Below are 24,091 nucleotides of genomic sequence, written 5' to 3'. Positions count from 1 at the left end.
CCCACAGAGTGCAGTGTTTCATAATCTTTTTGCTATACAGGCAGTCCCCGGGTTACGTACAAGATAGGGACTGTAGGTTTGTTCTTAAGTTGAATCTGTATGTAAGTCAGAACTGGCGTCCAGATTCAGCCGCTGCTGAAACTGACCGCCAGTTCCGACTTACATACAGAATCAATTTAAGAACCCCAAGCGTCCCCAAGTCAGCTGCTGCTGAAACTGATCAGCAGCTGATTCCAGGAAGCCCGGGGCAGAGCAACTCTGCCTCGGGCTTCCTGTAGTCAGCGCTGGTCAGTTTCAGCAGCAGCTGACTTGGGGACACCTGGGGCAGAGCAGCTGGGGTGCTGCCGGGTTGGTCCAGTAGCGCCCAGGGTGGCGCTGCGGGACCAACAGGCAGCGCCCCAGCTGCTCTGCCACAGGCGTCCGGAGAAAAGCCCAGTCTGCTGGGGGGGGGGGGGGGGGGGGGCGTACTAGCAGACCAGGAAGACTACCAGCAGACCAGGAAGTCGCGGGCGGCGGACCGAGACGCACCGTGGTCCCGCCACCTGGGTCCTCCGCGACTTTGCTCCCAGTCTCCCTGGTCTGCTGGAGACCAGCAGACCAGGGAGACGGGGAGCAAAGCCTCTGAGGACGCCAGCAGCGGGACAGCCGCGGGGCGTCTGGGCTGTCCCGCTGCCTGCTTCCCCGAGGCTTTGCAAAGCCCGTCCGTGGCTTTGCTCCGCGTCTTCCTGGTCTGCAGACCAGGGAGACGCGGAGAAAGCCCCAGAGTACACGGGCGGCAGGACCGCGAGGTCCCGCAGTCCGTGTCCTCCGGGGCGAGCCCCGTTCGTAACTGCGGATCCGACATAAGTCAGATCCGCGTAAGTCGGGGACTGCCTGTACAATTTTTTTATAGTTCAGTAAAACAAACAATAGAAAAATCCAATTTTTTTCTTGGGCTATAAATACATTTACATTAATAATTATTTCATAACCTATTGAACAAATAATTAAACATGTTAATATAGTAGTTAAATAATTATCATAGCATGCCCACATCACAGAAATAATAAGTTCTCTGAACTATAATCAAAATTCTCAAACTCCAGCTTGGTATATAGAATCCTGCATGAATATAAAATGTGTACCTACATCCGTTCTGCAAACTTGATCTACAGACAAACTGGATATCTGCAGATATGCAGGGCTCTACCTATAGGAGAGCCTGCTCATGCTCTCAGTGAAGTAAACTGCAATTTCACTAGATAAAATATTAAAATGTAAGAGGTATCTACCCCCTTCAATGCACGGCCATGAAACTCTTAACAAAATTATATTACCTTTAACCAAAACTTTCACAAATTCTTCCGCATATTTCAGATATGGATGCATCATAATGCATGCTGAAAATAAAATAAAATAAAATGATCAAGATGTTAGCTACTACCTACAATAAGGTTAATGCCAAAAACTTCTTTTGAAACAAAAGTGAAGAAATCATAAAAACTATTAAAATGCCCAAGACTGCTACTAACACTGGCTACCTCAGGAGAGAGAACGAGAGAGAGGCCCACGATTGGAATTAGAGACTGCTGTATTCTCTCTCTCCTTTCAAATAGCCCTTCCAGGACAGAGGGGAAGTGAGTACTGAAATACAGCAAGGAAGATATAAGAAAGACAGAGAACACTGCAACCCTCAACAACAACAAAACTGCAGCTACTCTTATAAAATGTGGCATGTCTTTTGGAGAATTCTTCATCTGCCCAGATGTTGTTTTCCATTCATCTCTGTACTAACAGCTTGTCATTCAAATAGATCTTGCTGCCCTCTAGTGGCTAGTGAAGATATATAATCTATAAAAATTGCATTCACTAAGACTCATGAAAAGTTAAAAAAAAACACCCACCTTTGATTTGTCATTCAGATTGGAGAATTCATATTTTTCTCTTGCTTCTATTTAAAAATAAACTGTGCACAGTTGGAGACTATATCAACAGGATTCAGGAAGCCTGAAGCCTTTTCTAAAAAAAAGGAGTGCTTCAGGCATTACAACAAAAATACAGAGAATGACTACCCTCAGATAGCTGTTGCATGGATAAATGAACAGATTACATGAATATACTTGCATTTACCACATCATCTGGAAAACAAAGTTTAAACAAGCCAGGAAAAAACTGAAGAGTCCAAAGAAAAAATGTTTGTGTAAAGACTTCTTGTGCTGGTAATTAAATTTAGTATGCCAGCCTATAAATCACGATTCCTCGTGAAATACCCTCAGCCGAAAGTGTCATAGGGTGACAAAACATTATGTCTAAAAGAAAGGAGAGACAGAATAATGTTGGGCTAAGTTACAGTGTTAACTACAAAATATCAGTAAAGTTGGACTTGAAAATCTGATGAGAAACTAACCAAAAATCCTTAGGAAAAACAGGAAATCACTTAACACTGTGATATTTACTGCTGTAAACAGAAAAGAGCTATGAAGTGGGCAAAATAATTCATTTAAAATGAACACTGATGGTGCAATATTTTCAATTACATTTTACAGCATCCAGAACACTCGTCATTACTACATTACAGAAGAAACTAATCAGCTTTTTCACCAGATGATAAATAGTACAGGTTGCACCTCCCAAATCCAGGATTCTCTCATCCAGCAACCTCCATAGTCCAGCATGAGCATGTATGTTCTGGGATGAGAGCGCCCCAAGATAGAAGAGCCAGCAGCTGGGAACCCTGTGCACCCCTACAAGTCTGCTAGCAGTGGGGCTGCAAGAGCACGATCAGGACCGTCTGCTGCCCAACAGCAGGGCTGGAACCACAGCAGCCCAAGAGGGAAGCCTGGACAAACCACGTCAGCCTGGGAGGTGGCAGCATGACTGAGCCTGCCAGGGGTCGGACCTGCAGCCGCAGCAGCCCAAGAGGAAAAGTCAGCCATGGCAGCCCAGCAGAATCAGCGCAGCCATGTGTGCCTAGCAGCATGAGTGGAGCTGCAGCAGCCCAGTTAAGCAACCTGCCATTCGGCAGTGGAGCTGGAGCTACCCAGCTGTCTGGCAGCGGACCAAGGACTAGGGTTGGCCTGCAGACAGCCAAGCTGGGCTGAAGGAGCTGGCAGTGGGGAGAGGCAGTAGGCTGAGGGGGCTGGTGTCAGGAGACCTCCCATTGTCTGGAAAATTCCTTAATCCAGGATGGGTCTGGTCCTGAGGATGCTGGAAGAGAGAGGTCCAATGTGTATATTCCAAATCTTTTGAAACAAAAAAGATATAGAAAAATAAAGGCTTTAAACATGATATTTTTACTAGCAACAATAATATTCAGATACTTATATGGTGTTAATCACCAGTATCTGCATACCTTGTGCAAGTTAAAATGAAGCTTATGTAAAATATTGAAGGTCAAATCCTAATCCTGAAATGGCCATTGAGTGCAATGGTATAACGGTATCACCTGAAATGTGCAGACAACGTAAGTGAGTTCATGCTCCCATAAGAGGACACCCCAGTCAAACTGTATGTTAAAATTTTTTTCCACAGTTTAAAAAAAGCCAGAAGATTATAAATATATCCCAAATAACAAAATCCAATTAAAGGAATCTTGAACTACACAGGATATTGACATAAAAATCAGTTTTCTGTAAACTAAAAAGCCTGCTACGTAATCATCAAACTGCAACAAGAATGCTCACGTCTACTACTGGAAAGTGTCTCGATGGCTGGCAAGTTAGAAAGTAGCAAGGCCTAGCTACATAATCATTACACTCTATAATCACTTCCCAGATCATTTGCCCCATTCTGTCAAGATCACATGACCCACTCTGATTAGCTGATCCAACCCAAAGGCTAAGACGGTAGGGGAGAGCATTAGGTCTCCATGAGCCAGTTAGCGGAAAACTGGGGAAGAGGATATTCACTGGATGTAAGTAAATGACTCAGCAGTGATAAAAGATTTACAATTGTATACATGTGTGTATACAATTGGTGAGGAAGCATGCCTAACAACTGGTGCCTTCATTCTGGCTTTATACATACAGTACTTTGTCAGATTTTAGATCTCTTCTGATTATAGACTTTTCACTTCTTGCAGCATTCGATGGAAGTGCAGTTCTGAAGGTCAGAGAATTGCTGATTTGGTCTAAGAACCTTACTGAGGAAGTAAGGCATGAACAAGACTACATCTTCGTAGGTCTTACTACACTATTCCAGCTGGACGACATATGGCGCCAATGCTATGAAATTACAGTAATGCCAAAAAGGCCCTGCTGAGAACAATCAAAGATTTCATTAGTAGTATACTGTCTCCTTAAGAGTAGGATTTCTGCTCTGGATAAAGAAACCTAAAAAAGAACGTTTACCCCTTCTTTTCTACAAGTTTACACACTTCTGCATGTTGCTGTTCAGCTGTACCAAGGCAGCATCATGTTAATGAAGTTGGGAGACAGAAAACTGTGAGGCCAACTCATATAGCAAGCTGTTGTCATATTTCAGCCATACGCAGTAAATAGCCTCTTTGCAGAACAGATTTGTTATTTTCCCTAATCTTGGTATTTCCAATCACCAGACTCCTGGAATAAGTCTTTCTTTCCCTGGCCAATATCCTCTGCATCAACTGAGTCAGGTTCTCGCTGCATTGCAAAGGCAGGGCTAGGCCAGCCAGCAAACCCTGTTCCTTTATATATTTGGCATAAAAGACTCCTTAAAATAATTATGAGTACACTAATTCCAATAAGAACTAACTCAAATACTGTAATCACATTTTGGGACATAGAGCCTTTGAAATGTGCAAGGAACAATGCAATTTAGAGTATGAAACATATGAACTTGTATAGGGGACAGAGAAGGACAACAAAAGCCAGCAGGCATACTGGAACTATAACAGCACCATCCAAAAGAGGAACAAAATACAGGACTATGTAGCACTTTAAAGACTAACAAGATGGTGGGTCTGGCCCACGAAAGCTCATCATCTAATAAACCATCTTGTTAGTCTTTAAAGTGCTACATAGTCCTGTATTTTGTTTCAGCTACACCAGACTAACACGGCTACATTTCTATCACTATCCAAAAGAGGTTCATTAGTCAATCCCACATCATACATGCGATAAAATCTAATATTAAATCTACTAAATTATATCAAAACGAAATAAAAATATTTTTCTTTATTATATTTTCCTCCTTATATTTGCTGTATTGTATGTTATGTTGCCCTAGCAGGTGGAATTGTAATGTATGTATTTAAGATCAGAGATCAGATTTCTGTGAGAACTTTGACTCTGAATGTCTTCTGTTGAGACTAAAATTTTACTAATTTAATCTTATACTAATACAGGGATTTTTTTCCTTATGTAAAATCCAGATTTATGAATTTTACTGACAAACAACCAGAAATAGTTTATTACCCTGGGAGAAGCCCTGAAAAAGTGCTCCTATAGAAAAGGAAATGTGTCACTCGCACAACAGGAACTGAAGAAATGAAACTCCAGTAATGAGAAAGCTTGAATAATTCAGAGACCTCAGAAATGCCAGCAGCAGCTAATAAAAGCATCATCACATCATCAGGCACTAAATAAAGAAAGTCATCATTCAGCAAGAAAGGTAGCCACTAACCATGTGAAAAATACCATTCTTACCAACTAATCTAGAAATACAATACACTGTGTACAAAAACACTGAACAAATTAAGTGAACCAAAGGCTGGAGATAAACAACAGACTATTTGTTTAACATTTATCAAATATTTATGAGGAGGATGCTGAAGATAAGAAGTTTATGAACCAGAGCAAAGACTGAGCTGTAGTTTTAAAAAAATCTCCTGGCTATCTCTGAATTCACATTTCCCCGTTTATTTTGGGGGGAGGATATTATTTTTAGTGTTCTTATAATACAAAACTAAAGAGCTGAGAGAAAATTGAACTTTTAGAAGTAGATTTACAAACCTGTGATAAAAGCAATATGGTAAATAATAGGGATGCTAAACTGCCTTTCTTTGTAAACATGTAACCACTGAATTTACACACTGGAGGGGGAAAAGAAGGAAGCAGCTCTGCAGGAGCCTGTGCGTGTGGGGAGCCACCTTAAAGTCTGATCCCTGAAACCACTGACTGACACCAGCGCCTCCCCGCACCACGTACTGCTGATAAAGAGGCAGCAACATGACGGGGGGAGAGGAGGAAAGGAGGGACCAAGTGGCTCTTTATTAGGTTTGACAGATGTCCGATTTTGAACTGGACAGTCCAGTATTTGAGCTTTCTGTTCGGGAAACAAACTGAGGAAATATAAATGTCCATTATTTTCTAAATAAGTTGTAATGTAGATTGTGATGTAATGTCAAGTGTGTCTGGTATTTTTGTTGAAACCATCTGGCAACCCTACTCTTTATAGAGCCAGTATGCATGTCGAGCCAGCTCTCTGCGAGAACCAGCTCCCGCCTGCTCCCCCATCTCCTTGCTGCTGTCTCTGATATAGAGGCAGCAGCGCCAGGGTGGGAGGCAGGGGCCTTGCATGCAATCATGAAAGTTAACCCAGGAGCCCAAAGTTATGGGTTAACCATTTAAATGTGTACACTGTGACATCCCTAATACAGTAAAACTCCAATAGTCGGGCATCCAATAGTCCGGCACTCCTGATAGTCCAGCATCAAAATGGCAAGAGCCTAGTAAGTGAGCTTCAGCAAAAAATGAGTCACAAGGTAACAGCGGCAGCAGCTGAACTGAGCAAAAAGGGTAAAAAAGGCTTAAAAAAACTAAAACATGACAGTACGTACAATAAAAAGGGTTAAGAACACTTTATATACAGTATATAATGTAGACAGTATATATATAACCATCTTATAGTACCTCCCGATAGTCCGGCATATTTGATAATCCGGCACCACCTAGGTCCCATAGGTTCCAGATTATCGGAAGTCTACTGTACTGACAAGCACTCGGTTACAAACTCTTGACCTGCCAAAGGCCAGAGGTGGGGCACAATATGCAACAAAGTTCCAAAATGAAAGATAACTAAAATTCTGAGGAATCATTCCTTAAGGGTAAATAAAATAATGGAAACAGAGGTGAAAAGAGTAACTTCAGATGTAAATGATTTTCAATAATAAAAGTGAAGGGACAAAAAATGTGTGTAGACCACAGGTAACCTGGCGATCTGAAATGATGGATATCTGCAAAGTATGGTTACAGAAAGGGCTGATGAAGAATTTGTCATGTTGGATGCATCTTTCCTAGGATGATAGACTGAGTTTTCCTGACCTCAGACTAGAAAAATGAAACGCAACTGTATGTTGGTTCAGGCTTTTAAAATAAGTAAGTGTGAACCTGAACTTCAGCAGCAGGGAAAGAGGTTAATGAGAAGCAGTTCTTCGTTCATTTAAGCTTCACTTGGATTCTTACACATATGGTTTGCAGGCAAAGAACTGTCTGATATGGAAAAATCAGTTACAGAAGGATGGAGTTCCTGCTTTTAGGATGCCTGAGATGGAGAAATGCTAGTAAAACTTTAAAAACAAACCTTCAAAGCCCTTCAAAAGTTCTGACAGGCTTGCAAGGGAAATAAAAGAAACACTTGAAAGTTCTCTAACCCTTTTTTATAGAATAAATAACTTCCTGGATCTCATTTAAGGGGCACTGTTGGATTTTTTTAAAAGCAAAGCATCACAATTTAAACTCTGCTGCTGTAAACTTGCTGTTGATTGGAAGGAATTTTAATAAATGATTAATACCTTTATGTACTATCTGCTCTGAAAGCCTCTCCTATGTCTAACTTGTGCTAAAGATAATGCCAAAATAAAATAGTTTAATCTGTGACAATAAGTGGAATTACTATAGTATGTGACATATCATGAACTCTGATATCAAAAAAGGAACTTGAAAGTGTTATCATTACTATATGCCACAGATCTTTAGATTATTATTGACAATGAACATATAACATGTTTGCTGCTAATCAATTTTGTGAACACTTACAAAACAACTTTAGTAGGTATCCAAAAGTCACCAGCATTTAATAGACTAATTTTTTTCAATTAACTCTGTAACACTCTCTGTCAGGGTTAGTAAAGCAATCCTGTCAACAGAAGTCCCTTGGAAGACTTATACACACATTTCAAATGCATCTGAGAGTTGAGGAATGTGACTTGAATCAGGTTTCAGAACCTGAATTCAAAGCTCACAGAAGCTTATGAAATGATTTTCAGACACACGTTCTCACATGAAAACACCAAAAAAAATCTCCTTTGCTAACAAGCCTTAACTGAAATTGTTTTACCACTTCCGAATTTTACTTACACAGGTTTATTTTCAGCTACTTATTAGAAGTAGTAGCAGATACCTGTTTAAATGTAAATATCCAAACCCAAAACTGCAGGTATAAATAGGTACAAATTGAACCTCTCTAGTGTAACACCCTTAGGACCTGACCAGCGCTGAATCAGAGAATTTGCTGAACCACAGTAGGTCAATACTGTAGTGAGTGGCTCTCTTTATTTTTATTTCACCAAGACGAATACATGGAACAAAAGCACTTGGAGTGCTGCTTATTAATGTATAACTGTACTGATACACCCTAATTAAGCCTATGCCTGGCCAAGGCTTATCAGCTCTCTTCATAACAAAGTGTTAGTATTGTTACTCAGTTTTGCTGTATTAGCACAAGGAAATAAGTAGATAAAGCATAAAAAACATGCTTATGCTTAACAGAATTTCCAGCACTTCCACTGCTTGTTGATCTCTTTGGGGGTAATTTAGAGCTAAGTAAAAACACAGAACATTGAGAGCCAGGACTGGTGGCTATAAATAAACTTGGCCACAACCACAATAAAAGGACATCTGACTAACAAAAATAATGCTGGACCACAGATGTTGCCAGACCAGAGAATGCCAGATGAGAGAGGTTCAACCTGTAATTAGAATAAATGGACAGAAGCTATTTACTTCAGATGAGAATTTGGCCCTATGGGTGCTAAACTAATTAAAATGTCTACAAAATGACTCTTAGGTTTATTTATTTTTCTCTCCTATCTTCTCTCTTTTGCATTATTTCTTCCATTACTCTAGATTTTTACCAGATAATAACTGGAGGCAGAATGGATATTCTTCAAAGTATTTGGGATTGGTCAGTGACTGAGGCTATTATATTGCCTGAAGACATCTCCTTGCACAAATTTGGTTTACAGTCAATATAGCAACAATATGAACTGACATTAAGATAACAATAATCTAGAATCAAAGTGAAGTTCCACATAAGCGAAAGATAGTTCAACTAGGGTGCGTCTAGACTGGAAAGATTTTGCCATCTGTCTACACTGGCCGCTTGAATTTCCGCAAGAGCACTGACTTTCTAATGTAAGAATTCAGTGCTTCTTGTGCAAATACTTTGACGCTCTTGCTCAGGGATAAGCCCTCTTGTGCAAGAATACTTGCGCAAGAGGGCCAGTGTAGACAGGCACCTTAATTTTTTGCGCAAGAAAGCCAGATGACTAAAATGGCCATCAGAGCTTTCTTGCGCAAAAGTGTGTCTATACTGGGCATGGATGCTTTTGCAGAAAAGCACTTTTTGCACAAAAGCATCCGTGCCAATCTAGACGCTCTTTAGCGGAAATACTTTTAACGGAAAAACTTTTCCGTTAAAAGTATTTCTGCAAAATCATGCCAGTCTATATGCAGACCTAAGGTAGAAGTCAGTTGACACCAACACAAGTTTTTCCATCTATTCCAGTAGATGATGATCAGGTCTGTGAGTACTAAGAAAAGGATTAGAAGTATGCCAAGGTTCAGCCTTAGCAAATTAAAGAGCCTCAGTACCTTTTCTGTTGAAATATCAGACTAAATTAAAGTGATCCCATACTTCAGAATACAGGCAGTCCCTGGGTTACGTACAAGATAGGGACTGTAGGTTTGTTCTTAAGTTGAATCTGTATGTAAGTCGGAACTGGCGTCCAGATTCAGCCGCTGCTGAAACTGATCAGTTTCAACAGCGGCTGAATCTGGACGCCAGTTCTGACTTACATACAGATTCAACTTAAGAACCCCAGGCATCCCCAAGTCAGCCTTCTAGTAAATTCATATTTATTAGGCTAAAATGATCAATATGATGCTTCTTTGTGTCACTTTACCATTTGGGGAGGCGGAGGAATCTTGCATATGCCAGCTCCCTAACTCAGCCAGCCTGTCAGCCACTCCAACACTCTATTCTAGGCTATACTAGCCTTTTCTTGCAGATTGACAACAGATGCACCCCAGCCCTTTCTATTCACAAAGGAACAGTGTGTCACAATTAACCAGTTTCACCTTGGACCACTGCTCCTGTATCACACACAGCACTTGAGTTCAATTATAAAAAAAAAAGAACATTTCTTTAAGACAGAGAGAAATTCAAGTAATCAGTAAGAAATTGAAGCAAATGGTTGCACATGTTCTTGAGCTTAAATATAACTAATAAGTTATGCTTCTGTCTAAAGAAGCTTACCTCACCCCAAAGTTCAAACCAAGCCTAGCTGAGATTCCTTTTTCATGAAGCAAACTCACTGTCAGTTTACTTCCTGAGGTAACTGGCTCTGTGGACATGATGTACCTTGACTTCAGCAAAGCTTTTGATACGGTCTCCCACAATATTCTTGCCATCAAGTTAGGGAAATATGGATTGGATAAATGGACTGGAAGGTAGATATAAAGCTGGCTAGATTGTCGGGCCCAATGGGTAGTGATGAATGGCTCGATGTCTGGTTGGTGGTCAATATCAAGTGGAGTGCCCCAAGGATCAGTTCTAATGCCGGTTTTATTCAACATCTTCACTAATGACCTGGATGAGGGTATGGATTGCACCTCCTGCAAGTTTGCAGATGACACTAAGCTAGGGGGAGAGGTAGATACGTTGGAGGGCAGGGATAGGGTCCAGAGTGACAGACAGATTACAGGATTGGGTCAAAAGAAATCGGATGAAGTTCAACAAGGACAAGTGCAGAGTCCTGCACTTGGGACAGAAGAATTCAAAGCTTTGTTACAGGCTGGGGACCGACTGGCTATATAGCAGTTCAGCAGAAAAGAAGAAGTTACTCACCTTGTGCAGTAACAATGGTTCTTCGAGGTGTGTGTCCCCGTGGGTGCTCCACTGTGGGTGTCGGGCTCGTCCCGGCGCTGCAGTTCGGAGATGTTCAGCTGTTGTTTGCTGGACCGTGCATGCACAGCAGTCATCTTGCAGCTTTTCGCGCCATTTCTGCTTGCACGATCCAGCCCCACCAGTTCCTCCCAACCGTCGAGGTCTGCAAGATAAAACAAGAGACTCCGAAGAGGGGAGGAGGGCAGGTCGTGGAGCATCCACGGGGACACACACCTCGAAGAACCATCGTTACTGCACAAGATGAGTAACTACTACTTCTTCTTCAGGTAGTGTCCCCATGGGTGTTCCACTGTGGGTGATTCCACAGCAATAGCCGACGTAAGGAGGAGGGTCAGAGTCAGTGTAGTGCTGCTGAGGAAAGGACGGCGTTGGCTACTGCCGTGTCGGATGTGATGACTCTGGAAAGTGCATAATGGTTTGTGAACGTAAGTTCGGAGGCCCACGTTGTTGCACAGCAAATGTCCTTCATTGGAACTCCCTTAAGAAAGGCTGTTGACGATGCTACTGCCCTGGCGGAATGGGCCCTGACCCTATGTGGTAGTTCGACTGTCACGTTGCTGGATCTTGAGGGGAGCAGCCAGATCACTGATGCACCCATAGATGGGGGTGTTGGCCCCAAAAATGGTATAGGAGGGGGCCATGTGAGGTATTGAATAGAAGCTTATTATCTGATAATCCTATGTATGCTGTTCTTGTGTTTGTATAATGTCTGTGTGTGCAATTATGAGCATGTACTTGTATGGACACTGAAGATTTCCCTGCATGTGGTTAAGCATTGGGCAGGGCCGAGCCTGTGGACATGCTAATTACCGAGGCCCTGTGGAACAATGGCTCTCAATGGGCTGTGGACACACCCAAAGAATGGGGGCTGTCACCTGAGAGCAGCCAGCAGGAAACACAGAGATTGGCCTCTGACCAGGTGACCTGCTGCATACAAGAAGAGGCCAGGAAGGAGGTATAAAGAGGCCATGTGGCCGCTAAGTGGACCTTCAGCAACGATAGGGAAAGCGCACTATGTTTGAGGTGCAAAACATACTCTAGAATGGAGTATAGCGGCACTCTACGAGGGTCCATGTCTTTATGTGTACATCACTCGGTGAACCTTTTCCTTTTTTTGCAGGTAAGTATTTCGGGTCGACGTTTTTCTGCTATGTAGGAGTACATGGTCGACCGCTGCTAAGCCCCCTAATCTTCCTTGTTGGCAGGTGCCAGGAACCAAGCGGATAAGGCGAGGTGATCTGGTAGTGGATGAAGTAGTTTCCCCTGCTCCTGTGTGATAAGATCAGGCCGAGTGGGAAGGTGATATGTGGGATGAGATGACATATGGAGGAGGTAAGAGAACTACGTCTGGTGTGGCTAGAATGGTGCTACTAGAATTAGTGTTGCTCCGTCTACTAGTGCTTTCTCTAGGACCTTGTGTATTAGGGGAATTGGTGGAAACACAGACAGCAGTTGTCGACTCCGGTCTAGGAGGAGTTTGCCCCAAAATGCTTTGCCCCAAAATGCTTGACCTATTCCTGCTCTGGAGCAGTAGTGGTCACACTTCGCATTGTACTGCATGGCAAAGAGGTCCATAGTTGAAATATGTCCTGTACAACCTCGGGGTGTAACTCCCATTAATGCTGTTATGCAAAATGTCAGCTGAGCGTGTCTGCTGTAGTGTTGTCGTCCCCTGGGAGATAAGCAGCGGTAATTATGATGTTGTGTCAAATACACCAGTTCCAGAGATGTACGGCCTCCTTGCAGAGAGTCTGGGAACGAGCTCCATCTTGTTTGTTTATATAATAGACTGTTGTCACCTCCTGATGTCTCTTCCAGCCCTAGGATTCTATGAAGGATGACAAAGTATCTCTCTGCCCTCCCAAATATACCAGAATAGACCTTAGATGTTCACCTCAAAACAGAGGTCCCCCCGCTCTTTACTTCTTCCTGTTAAGTTCCTTTTGAATTCCTTTGAATTCTTGATTAGCATTTGACTTAGATAGCTAACAGCCTTCTACTCTATGGCATACAGAACATACTGGTCCACCATGGATATAAGCATCTCCCAGCCCTGTCCAGAGATGTTTATCTCAAGATAAAAGTAGATTACTCATGAGCAGTGTAATTACAGATCTATAAAGCACATATTTAGTATACATATATTATCCCTCACATATTTTCCATTGTTTCATCTCTTAATGACTATGATGGCCACTTTGATACAGGCTTTCAGTTAAGAACTGACATGACCCATCTGGTGAAGCCATGGGATCTCTGTACCCAATGAATTCTGCCAGTTGGCATCAAAGGTCCTGGAGTCACAACTAGGCACAATGGTTCCTGAATGCCCAATTAAATCTCATCCCTATCTCACATTTTTCTAATATACTTTCCCTCTTCCTCCACCTCACCAATAAGACAGAGGAATGGCACAGTTGGGATGAAGAGCAAAAAAGCTATTAATTATAAGTTTTGCAATATAAAAACCACATCTATTTTTATTTTTGTACAACGCATACCACAGCAGGGTAACTGATCCACTTTTCAAAATTCAGGCCAAGCATACATAGGAACCTAAATATGGATTTCAGCGCCAAACTTAATATACCTATTCATTAAAACAGCGGTTCTCAAACTTTTTGGGCTCCAGCGCCCTTTACATGCATAAAAATGTATGTGGAGCCCCAGCGGTCCACTGATTGTATGTGTTGTACCTATTGATGTTTCCAGTTTGTCAACCTTGCGGAACCCCTGGAGGTGTCTCGCGGAGCCCTGGGGCTCCACGGAGCACAGTTTGAGAAACACTGCATTAAAATATTGGCTGAGGCTTTTAGGTTCCAAAAATTGAGAACAGAAACAGCTTATAATGGCACATAAAGAAATAAGGAAAAGTTATACGTTATGACGATTTTATCACTTTTGCTCCTACATATTAATTAGAGGACGGGGAAACAAAAGCTGAACATTAAACAAGTCATAAATTAGGAATACATGCTGATGTTCACATAAACTTTACAACAGATAGCAAAGTTGTTTGCACGCTTCACTGCATCTTTATGGCAGATTTATAAAAGTCTAAAATCATTACTATGAACAACACCTGCAAGTGCCACACTAATACATTTGATGAGTACCTTATTTACATAAACTTAGAAATATTTTGCAACATAAGATATGGAGTACATGAAACATGAACAAATATTTTGATCACCTGTCACTGAAGTAGGCTGAGGTCAAACATTCATAATGTCTCAAGGTTGCTACAATTGCTTTTGGAAAGTGAAACCACATAACGTCATGAATAAAATGACCGGAGCAGATCCAAAATTTAAAATATTAGTTTACTTTGTTCTTAGTAAAGTACAGCTTTTAAAAACTACATTCCAATTAACAGTGATAGAGGCTTAATACATAATAATATTTCTAAAATAAAAAATTAGGTTATTTAACATTTGGATACATAATATGGGTGAAATTCAAATCACAAGAAAAAAATCTTTAGTTTTGCAAAAGTAAATAATCCCATTAAGAAAATATTGAATGAAATTTATTTTAATCTAAATAAAATGTACTCGTATTGTCAGCATCAATAGCTATTTGCTATAATAAGTAACTATGACAGCAAAGTGGTCCAATTAAACTTCTGTAGTGAAGAACACATTCTCTGAACATTAGTAAGCTCTGAACATTAGTACATCACAACAGAATACAAAGTATGAATGTTTAATTTAAGATAGTTTAAAGCTAGTACCAAGTATATTATTCATACTATTAAATGAAAATATTTGGCAGCAAATTCAGTTAATTGTAGATAAAAACCTGTGTCTGAACTGATACACTTGCTTCCATTTATAGGAACGTTAATAAAAGTAACTTTATTTACCAAATTACAGGAGCAATCTGTTTGAAAGCCTTTTTATACAATGGAAATGCATTATTCAAATCCAGTTTAAAACCGTGTCACATCCAGTCACTTTATTTTCCTACCATGACAGGTAGGGCCTAATAAAAAAACACTGAGACTTTATATAGCCCCAATTGGTCACTGTCAGTAAAAGGGCAGATGACATACAGTACAGTCATAGAGTCAGAATAGCAGAGCTGAATAAGTAGCTAAATCTAATTGAAAAGCAACAGTAGTTCTCTTACCTATATTTTTTTTTTCAGTATGGCTCCACAGTTCTCTACAGAAATGGCATCCCTCACCAAATCTACCTAAAGAAGGTAGGGTTGATTTGGAGGGAAGGGAGGCAGAGCTGGAACATACCACTGCTGGCATATTTGGTGAGCTAGCTATGCTTTCTCTAAATAATATTTCCAAAGATGATGCAAAACTAGAATTTTTTTTTTTGCAAACTAGTATTGAATAAACTATTCATAACCATTGTGTAGATGCCATTATTGTGACTATTTCAGCAAGTGTGCCAGCAGGAAAAAATATCAGCTTTCCAAAATAATAAAAGGAAAAAAAACCCTTCCATTCAGCTGGGTGGGCAGGATACTCCATGAATGATGACGTTCTCCTCTCCCCCGAGAACTGGATCTACACACACAAAAATCCAAAAACATAATGGTCCTTATAAATCACCTCTTCTAACATTTTCCTATCCAAAAGAAGAAATCAGCCACCTAAACACAGTGTGAATGGAAAATGCCAGCCCAATGTTCGAAGACAGGATGCAAACAAAAAATTCAATCTGACTGCCACAAATGTTGGAATCTTTTAATATAGCTTTTACTTGTCCCTGTTATGCTAAACTAGAAAATTATTTTAATACAAGGCCTCTATCCAGAAGCTGACAAAGAGTCTGAACCATAATTGTGTAATAATGACAAATCTTATATTAAAGGTTATTTGTCCTTCAAATATTAAAAGAAACTGAGCAACAATAGTGCAAGCAGTTGCGTAACTTCCCAGCAAAATAATTTCTCAGCAGGAAACTAACAACATAAAGTTAATCTTAGGACAACAGATATATTAAATTATAAACCATAAATCTATTCATGAAACAGCTACAGGCTGTCATGACTTTGACTGTATCTACCTCAAACACAGGGGCCACCAATTTCTGAACTAAATGGCTACATAAAATAATACAGGTTATTTCCATCTATAGAGGAGAGTGTTTGTTTGTGCTTCTGTGTGTCTTAAGTGGATCCCAACACATACTTGATTGAATTTGTTATTTCAGTGTGCTGGCCATTCAACCAGTCTCTAAGATGATGTTTGTGCTTTTCAAAAAAGAAAGCAAACCTTTTCCACTTTTGCAGAGATTGTGACTCTTCACTAGCTTCATGACACTTGGCAATAGATGTGGTACTTAAGAGAAACTCTATTATACAAGTTGTACTTCATAGCAGACAAACTGCCCATGAAATGGACAAAGTCCTTTAGGGCCAGAGATCTGTTTCTGAGTGCTTTCTGCCTACATAATATCCATGTGCAGCAGACTATTAGGGTTTTAATTAGGCAGTGGTGCTGGAACAACTGATAGTGAGGATGCTGAGAAACAATGAACCAAACTGTAAACCCTACATATAATGAAAACCATTTTAAGCCAGGAGGTGCATCAGCATCCCCAGTACCTCTAGTTTCAATGCCTCTATAGGGAGGTGAAATAATCTTGATCAGGAAAGGGCCAAAATTATCATGATTCCAAAAACCTGTTTAAAAAAGCTCACATAGAAACAAAAGCAGTATGCTGGCATTAAGGCTCTAATATGCCCTTAGGCCAACATTTTTAGAATACCTTCCCTGAGAACTCCCCGTTATCTGTGCATATATTTCCTCATTTTGCAGTTGTAAATCTGGAATAGGCATGTCTGAACATCTGTTTTATGACACCCTAATGCAGAATCCAGATGTTCTGGTAATGTCTGCTCAGGAAACCAGCCTGTAAATTGGAAATCTCAAGAACAATCATTGTGATCAGAGTGGGGGTGTGAAAAAAAAAATTCCAGAGGTTACTAACCTACATGAAAAGACATAATCTACTACCTGTACCAGCTAATACAGTAAACATCCATGACATCACCTGTAAACCAACTAGATTCACACAAAAAGTCCTTGCAATTAGAACAGCTTAACTTGTGGTAACTGAATAACGACTTAGAAGACAGATAATAGAATAAGAGATGCCTGCAAAATTTCACCATGACCACTAACATTACAAATTGTCTTAGTGCACTACTGCAAACACATTGTATCCTTCTGGTTAAACAATCTAGACAAAAAAAAAATAGGTACTTAAACTATCAATTGGAGACATGATGTCATACATCTCAGAAAAAATAGGATGACAATTATGTGCCTGTTCTGAATTCAAAGGCCCAGTTGCCAAAGAGCACAAGTCTTTCCTTCTAGCAAACACTAAACAAGGGATGGGCAAAAGGGCTTCCACGGGCCAGATTCAGCCTGCCAAGAGGGTGGATCCAGCCCTAGGAGGCGCTGCTGGTCCCCTGCCCCCAGGCTAATCAGGACCTAGAGGTGGGAGAGAGCCCGAAGCCTTCTCCACTTTGCCCCCAAAGCGCTGTGTGCTGCTCACAGGGTGGGGGCAGAGTGGAGAAGGCTTCACACACTCCCCCGCCCCCAGGCCTTAATTGGCCTTGGGGGCGGGAGAGCACACGAAGCCTCCTCCCGCCCTGCCGGGAGCACGTGGTGCTTTGCTTGCAAGGCGGGGGAGAGCAGAAGAGGCTTCACGCATTCCCCCACCCCTAGGGCTTGGGGGCGGGGGAGCTGCGTGCATCTTCCTTCACCTTGTCCGAACCCTGCAGGAGCCCACAGCACTTCAAAGCACCACGTGCTCCTCACAGGATGGGAGGAGGCTTCCTGTGCTCCCCCGCCCCCAGGCCCTGATTGGCCTGGGGGTGGGGGAGCGTGCCAAGCCTCTTCCAGGGTATGGGTGCCTAGTGGGAAGGGTGGGGGAAGGGGCTCCTCCACCCCCAGATCAATTATGGTCTGGGGGTGGGGTAGCCCCGCACTTTCAGAGGTGGCCCCAGGCAAAAATTGCCCATCCCTGCACTAGACCAACATACTAGCAAGCTCAGTTTTTTGTAATTGAGAGCAAGCTCAAAACCTTTTGAAGGTTTGATAGGCTTTTCTATTGGCCTTGCTCAAAACTGAAACCTTGCCATAGCTACACAGCCACCAAAACTCTACAGTTAGTGAAGGTGTACAGCAAGTTCTTGAAACCACACTGAACACTTTAAACTGACAGATTCTTCCTTCTGCATAGAGTTCAGGCAACTTCCTCTGGGATTATATCAAGAAACAGCAGAGAACATAAACCTTTTAAATCTATTCCAGCATCTAGTCTCTAGCTTGCATTTAAAGCAACTGGAAATTATTCCATTTTATGTGGCAAGTAAGATTTCTAAAATTCAAGATAAAACTCAGAAGTGAGGGGGAATGTGGAAGAGTTTGTTGATCAGGAAATATTAAGATTAATCCCTTAAAAGAGGCTGAATTAGATCTCTGTCTAAACTCCCGATCCAGCTTGGCAGTTTATTTTTTACTTTCTTATTTTTAAAGCAATGGTAAAGAAATATGAGGAAAATCCTCCATGGCACACAGGAGGAAAAGGAAAATTGACAGCAGTGATATTTGTGAAACAACACTATAGCTAGCAAGCTGAGGCGTTATCTTCCAAAAAAAAAAAAGAAAGAAAGAAAGAAATGTCTGAAGCCTTGAAGAATTTGTAGTCTGAGTAACTAGAAGCCTTAAGAGGTTCCAAACACATTTGTCAAGGCTCTGAGAAGATTTCATTTTTTGAGATAATGCTGAGGTATATGACATTCAGAGTCCCAGGAGAATTCAGAATGTAAAGCTCTCAGGAATTTATTGATGAGAATAAGAATTAAAGGGCCGAGTAGCGTACGGAACTGTACACATGCAACAAAACCTACCAGCTAGTCTATGAAGTAAGAGAATGCTACCTAATGTGCTGGAGGAGCAGAAGAAGCTATTGTAAACCTACACAAGAGAAAAATGGTATAAAAGTTTCCAAGTCTGGTTACTGTAAGAATATTTTTTGCAAGTGACAAGAATCTGCTGATGATTTAGGGGAGTTACAATTCATAACAATACTCACTAGAGATATTAAAATGCATGTAATTTATTAGCCATGTAACCACTGAAAATTTCAGCAGTTACACAGATACATATGGGGTGGCAGCCAGCTCCCTAGGAGCCAGTGCACGCTGGGAGCTGGTATTCAAGCCAGCTCCCAGCATGCACTGTCTCCTACCTGTCACGCTGCTCCCAGGGAGCCAGCTGCTGTCCCACACTGCTGCCTCTGATACAGCAGGAGCCACATGTAGCTATGTATCTGTCTGGGTAACTGGTAAGAATGAGCTTATTGGTTACCAGTTTAAACAGCTACATTCTTACATCCCTAATACTTACCATACTAATTAGCATGCCACACAAAGCTACAGTAGAAAACGTAACATTGGACATAAAGGGAAAAATACAATATATGTTCAAGAAAAGTACTGTACACTTCCATTCACTCTGCCAAAACCAATACATAGTTTTATTAGTAGTATATTTTTTTTATAGGAACAGGTTTAAGAAAAAGAAAAAAAAATGAAAGACTCTACCTTTTCCAGGATTGACTGCTGCTGGTAGACTATTCCAGTCTAGGGTCCACCTAGGGCAGGGATGAGGAGAAAACTTTGCTTCAATACCGCTTTCCTATGGGTAAGAAAAAAATAGATCTCTCAAAAACAGATTCAAACAGGTTTCATGCTTACGGCTCACTGAAGTCAGTAGCTAAGTTCCTATCAACATTAATGGCACAGGATTAACAAAAAGTTAGGTGGGTCTCCAGATACTCACAGCTCTGAACAAGTAACTGAAAAAAATCACAAAAGGCATAATATTAAAATGAAATACCAAAGCAGAATTTTATTTTTGGTTCTAAAACCACCTAATTTTTTTTCATAATATACGTACAAATACCACTGCACATCATCTTAGCATCTGGTTTCATCCAATCACAAAATTTATCATTTAGCCCTTAGTGAACTGATTATGGCTTCCATGTTTTTCAAGCACTTCTAATTAGTCTACTTAGAGAGCTGCATTTTCCTAAATTCGGGCACAGCTGTAATAGCATCTTCATTATTATTTAAAATAATAATTACCATTAACTTTGTCATGGTTGGCCTTGGACCACCTATAAACTGACTGTCTTCACATTTTTCCCTTAAATCATCAGGAATTGTATAGACGTCTCTCAGCTGCTCATCTGGGAAAAACAACAAATCTGGAAACTGGAGAAACTGCATATTGCATTTGGCAGCAGCGTTCTTTACTCCAGGCACTTCCTGAACTCTGTGGTACCACCTGGATACCAGCGGCAAATCTAATAGCTTTTTGTTGTTCTTCTTGCTGAAAACCTAGACAATAAAGCAGAAATCCCATTTAGTACTGCAATTTTTTGCATTCAATCCACAGAAGAGAGAAGCTATACTCCAGAGCAAAGCTCTGCTCCTCCCTTTTCCCCAACATGTCACGGATACTGTAGGACAAGTGGATGGGAAAAAGCTGAATTCCCTGGCTTCATACCACCTGAAAGCTGTGCCCTTCCAGCTAGATTTTTTCACTTTCTGTTTCTAGACAGATTCTGTAACACCTTTGTGTTGCCCCAATACTGGATTTTAATTATGAATCTGGCCCCTGGGAGTCTTCCTACTATAACAGTTATAACTTTGGTTTGTAATGTTTCTGCTTTGAAAGAGTGCAAAGGAAGAAAGACAAATCCAGGACTCTGTAGAAGCCTCAATCTGTTTAAAAGAAGTTAACCGACCCATAGTCTTAGGAAGGATAGCTGTGTAACCCCTAAACTTCAGGGGCAAGTTATAGACTGTAGAGGCTAGGATTTAAAGTCATAGTTCCAAGAAAAAGGACTGTGAAATGTTAAGTCTGAGGGGTAAGCAGAAAGGGGACTGAATGCTGTTGAATAAACTAACCTTAGGAGAAGGGAAATATTGTTTCAAATACCTTCGCTATCACTTGATTGCGTGTGGGGGGGAGGGAAGAGAGGAAGGACAAAGCCCTGGCTGGGTTGATTTAGTTGGGATTGGTCCTGCATAAAGCAGGGGGCTGGACTTGATGACCCTCTGAGGTTTCTTCCAGATCTATGGTTCTATGATTAAATAAGGGAATAGTAAACTATGAATGGTCAGGCAAATTCCTTATGATGCCTATTTGGACCAAATAGTCACCAAGTTGTTCCAAAAACCAGAAGAGGAGAGGAAATAGAAAGCTGAAAGTGGTTCATCATAAATTAAATCTGGTTCATCTTTTAACTGATCTTGAAGAAAAAATGAGGTTTTAAATACCTAAGATACATAATTAAAATAACGATAGTTGTATTTTGGTATTTATAACTCAAAAAGTGTGCCAGCCATTTTACATACAATATTTCAGCTCTGAACAGATTACTTGACAGAACCATTTCTAAGTGTGGTAGAAAGGAAATCTTGCATATAAGATGTGTTCAACTATATAAACTGAGATAGGACAATTTATTTCAGTCTCACTCTGCCTGCAGTGGTGAGAAGCTAAGGGGGTCCTCAACTTCCCACAGGACTGAGGTGCAAGGTACTCACACTACCCATCGTGGCTCAAGAGCTTGGGAGACCCATTGCCCCAGGCAATAGGTGTGCCCCACATCTTCCTACCGCCATGGGAAGCAGAGGGACCCTGCAATTACCAGCCACTGAAGTCACGGAGGTCTTTGGGAGTCAGAATCCATTAATTCTGCGACCTCAATGATAAATTCGAAGCCTTACATATAAACGCTTTGGAGAATTTACTGTGTGTGTAAATAATGTGGAAGGAGTTTAATGCCAAAATCAGACAAAAGACCTTGTTGTGCTTGAAGCAAGTTGACTCTGGATTTTTAAATTACTAGTTTATTATTTTTATTTTGCACCATCACCAAATAATCTGTATTGAAACAATCTGTTCATTTAAAATTGTTTAACTGCATTTGGAACAGGCTAGTTAAATAATGGGCACATTACAAAGGTCTATCAGGAGTAGCAGTGACTCTAGACTTTGGCATAGAGGGCTGGTTGGTAGGACTGACAAGCAAATAAGTAATATTATGCTAATTCCTACATCGTTAAGACAAAGTGAATTTCAGAACATCTACCACTTTATACAAGCAATAATCTTCAAGATTTTGGCCATTTTACAGAGGGATCAATTATATCAGTTTGTTGGTGTCATGCATCTCTCTCTTGCCTTCTGCCATCCTTGGTTCTCTTCTCTCTCTGACACATGGTGCCCTTTTTCTACTTTATTCTAATCTTTATATTTTATTTACTCCTCATTTTTCTTCTTTCCACATCTCATTGTCTCCAGCTATGTCCCTGAGCAGACATAAGGACTAGATTTTTTTTCCTCCATAAAAACAAAAGTTCTGAGGCATAAAATATCAGCCATCAGGAAAAAGTAATGATTCACTGAGCTGCCATAATTGCTCCCCTATGTTCCCTCGACCCCAGAACATGCTACTGTACTTCACCACTACAGCACCTACTCTCTTTTCCTCTGGATCCTACCATCAGTCTGTTGTATCACTGCCTATTTTCTCTCTTCTTGCAACTGAGGAATGAGAGAAAAGGAGACAGTAGCAAAGCAGACAGATTTTTTTTAAATAAATTAAGCTTAACCCAAACAACATTATCTATAGAGAGCTGTCAGAAAGTTTGGAGTTATTTTTTTTAAACAGTGAGATGTAAAATTGCTTTCCTTCAGAAAATATTCCTTGATTTTAAAAAATTGAAAAATTCAGGAAAATAAAATATTGACTTATTTATTCTGTAAAACTTCAGGGTACAATCATTCAATAGTTCTTTTCTCAAGTTATTTGAGTTAGATCAACAACCTAGTAGATATTGAAAAAAATGGAAATGTAACAGCCTACAAATGCCTCTCTGTGTTTTTATATAATTATATCAATTAATTTTTAAAGTCTTTCTCTCTATAAGGTGTCTTTCCATTTCAGCCCTATTTGTAAATTAGTTTAGCCAAATCAGGAGGTCATTGACCTGTGAGATACTATGCACTGTTGCCATGGAAATGGTTACACTACAAAACAGAAGATTGTAAATTACGATTGTAAATAAAACCAACAAAGAAATAACATGCAGGGAGAGAAAGAGAGAGAGGCAGAGAGAGAATGAATTAGCACTCTGGATCCTGGAATTGGTAAATGATCAAAAGTATAGGCTGCGTTTTTTGTATTGTTTTTACAAATTAATCGTAAGTAATTAGTTATAACTAGAGTGCAAAGACAAGACTAAAAAGTATCAGGATATTTAATTAAATATTAAATTATGTGCATTTATTTAGGATACACGTAGGAAAATATTTACTTTGCGGAGGATATTGTCTTTTAGGGTACGTCTACACTGCATCCCTAGTTTGGACTAGGGATGCAAATGGAGACAACCGAAGTAGTTAATGAAGCAGGGATTTAAATACAGGCAGTCCCCGACTTACGCGGATCCGACTTATGTTGGATCCACACTTAGGAACGGGGCTCTCTCGCCCCAGAGCTCACAGGCAGCGGTCAGCCACCTCGACCTCCGGGGCGAGAAAAGCTGCTCCCGGTACCCCTGGTCTGCTGGGGACCGTCACCAGCAGACCAGGAGCATCGGGAGCAAACCCGCAGCAGCGGCGGGGTCCCCCGCTTCTGAGGCTTTGCTCTGGCAAAGCCTCAGAAGTGCGGGAACCCGCCGCTGCTGCGGGGTTTGCTCGCGGTGCCCCTGGTCTGCTGGGGACCGTCTCCAGCAAACCAGGGGCACTGGGAGCAAAGCGGTCCCGCGCCAGAGCAAAGCCTCAGAGGCGAGGCACCCCCCGCTGCCGCTTTGCTCCCTGTGTCCCTGGTCTGCTGGGGGGGGGTGGGGGACCCGCAGCAAGTGTGCCCCCCCCCCCAGCAAACCAGGCTTTTGTTGTGGACCCTGGGGCAGAGCAGCTGGGGCGCTGCTGGTTGGTCCTGCAGCG

At 41.2% G+C, this 24,091-nt stretch overlaps 1 protein-coding gene across 3 annotated transcripts in view; it reads right to left on the bottom strand.

Moving 5' to 3' along the window:
• Positions 1 to 24,091, bottom strand: part of GSTCD (glutathione S-transferase C-terminal domain containing) — a 128,524-nt gene that overhangs the window by 76,605 nt on the left and 27,828 nt on the right. For 2 of the 3 annotated variants that reach the window (XM_075929687.1, XM_075929688.1), the window contains exons 4-6: positions 20,215 to 20,469; positions 19,669 to 19,762; positions 1,317 to 1,379 (exon numbers count right to left, since the gene is read on the bottom strand). In XM_075929687.1, coding sequence (XP_075785802.1) covers positions 1,317 to 1,379; positions 19,669 to 19,762; positions 20,215 to 20,469 — 412 coding nt within the window. The remainder of the gene's footprint in view (positions 1 to 1,316; positions 1,380 to 19,668; positions 19,763 to 20,214; positions 20,470 to 24,091) is intronic. The other variant, XM_006119312.4, reaches the window with a different exon arrangement.

Source organism: Pelodiscus sinensis, chromosome 5, assembly GCF_049634645.1.
Source record: "Pelodiscus sinensis isolate JC-2024 chromosome 5, ASM4963464v1, whole genome shotgun sequence".
NCBI classification, from domain to species: Eukaryota; Metazoa; Chordata; order Testudines; family Trionychidae; genus Pelodiscus; species Pelodiscus sinensis.
Note: the sequence above shows the minus strand (reverse complement) of the source record. Positions and strands in the feature narration are given on the sequence as shown.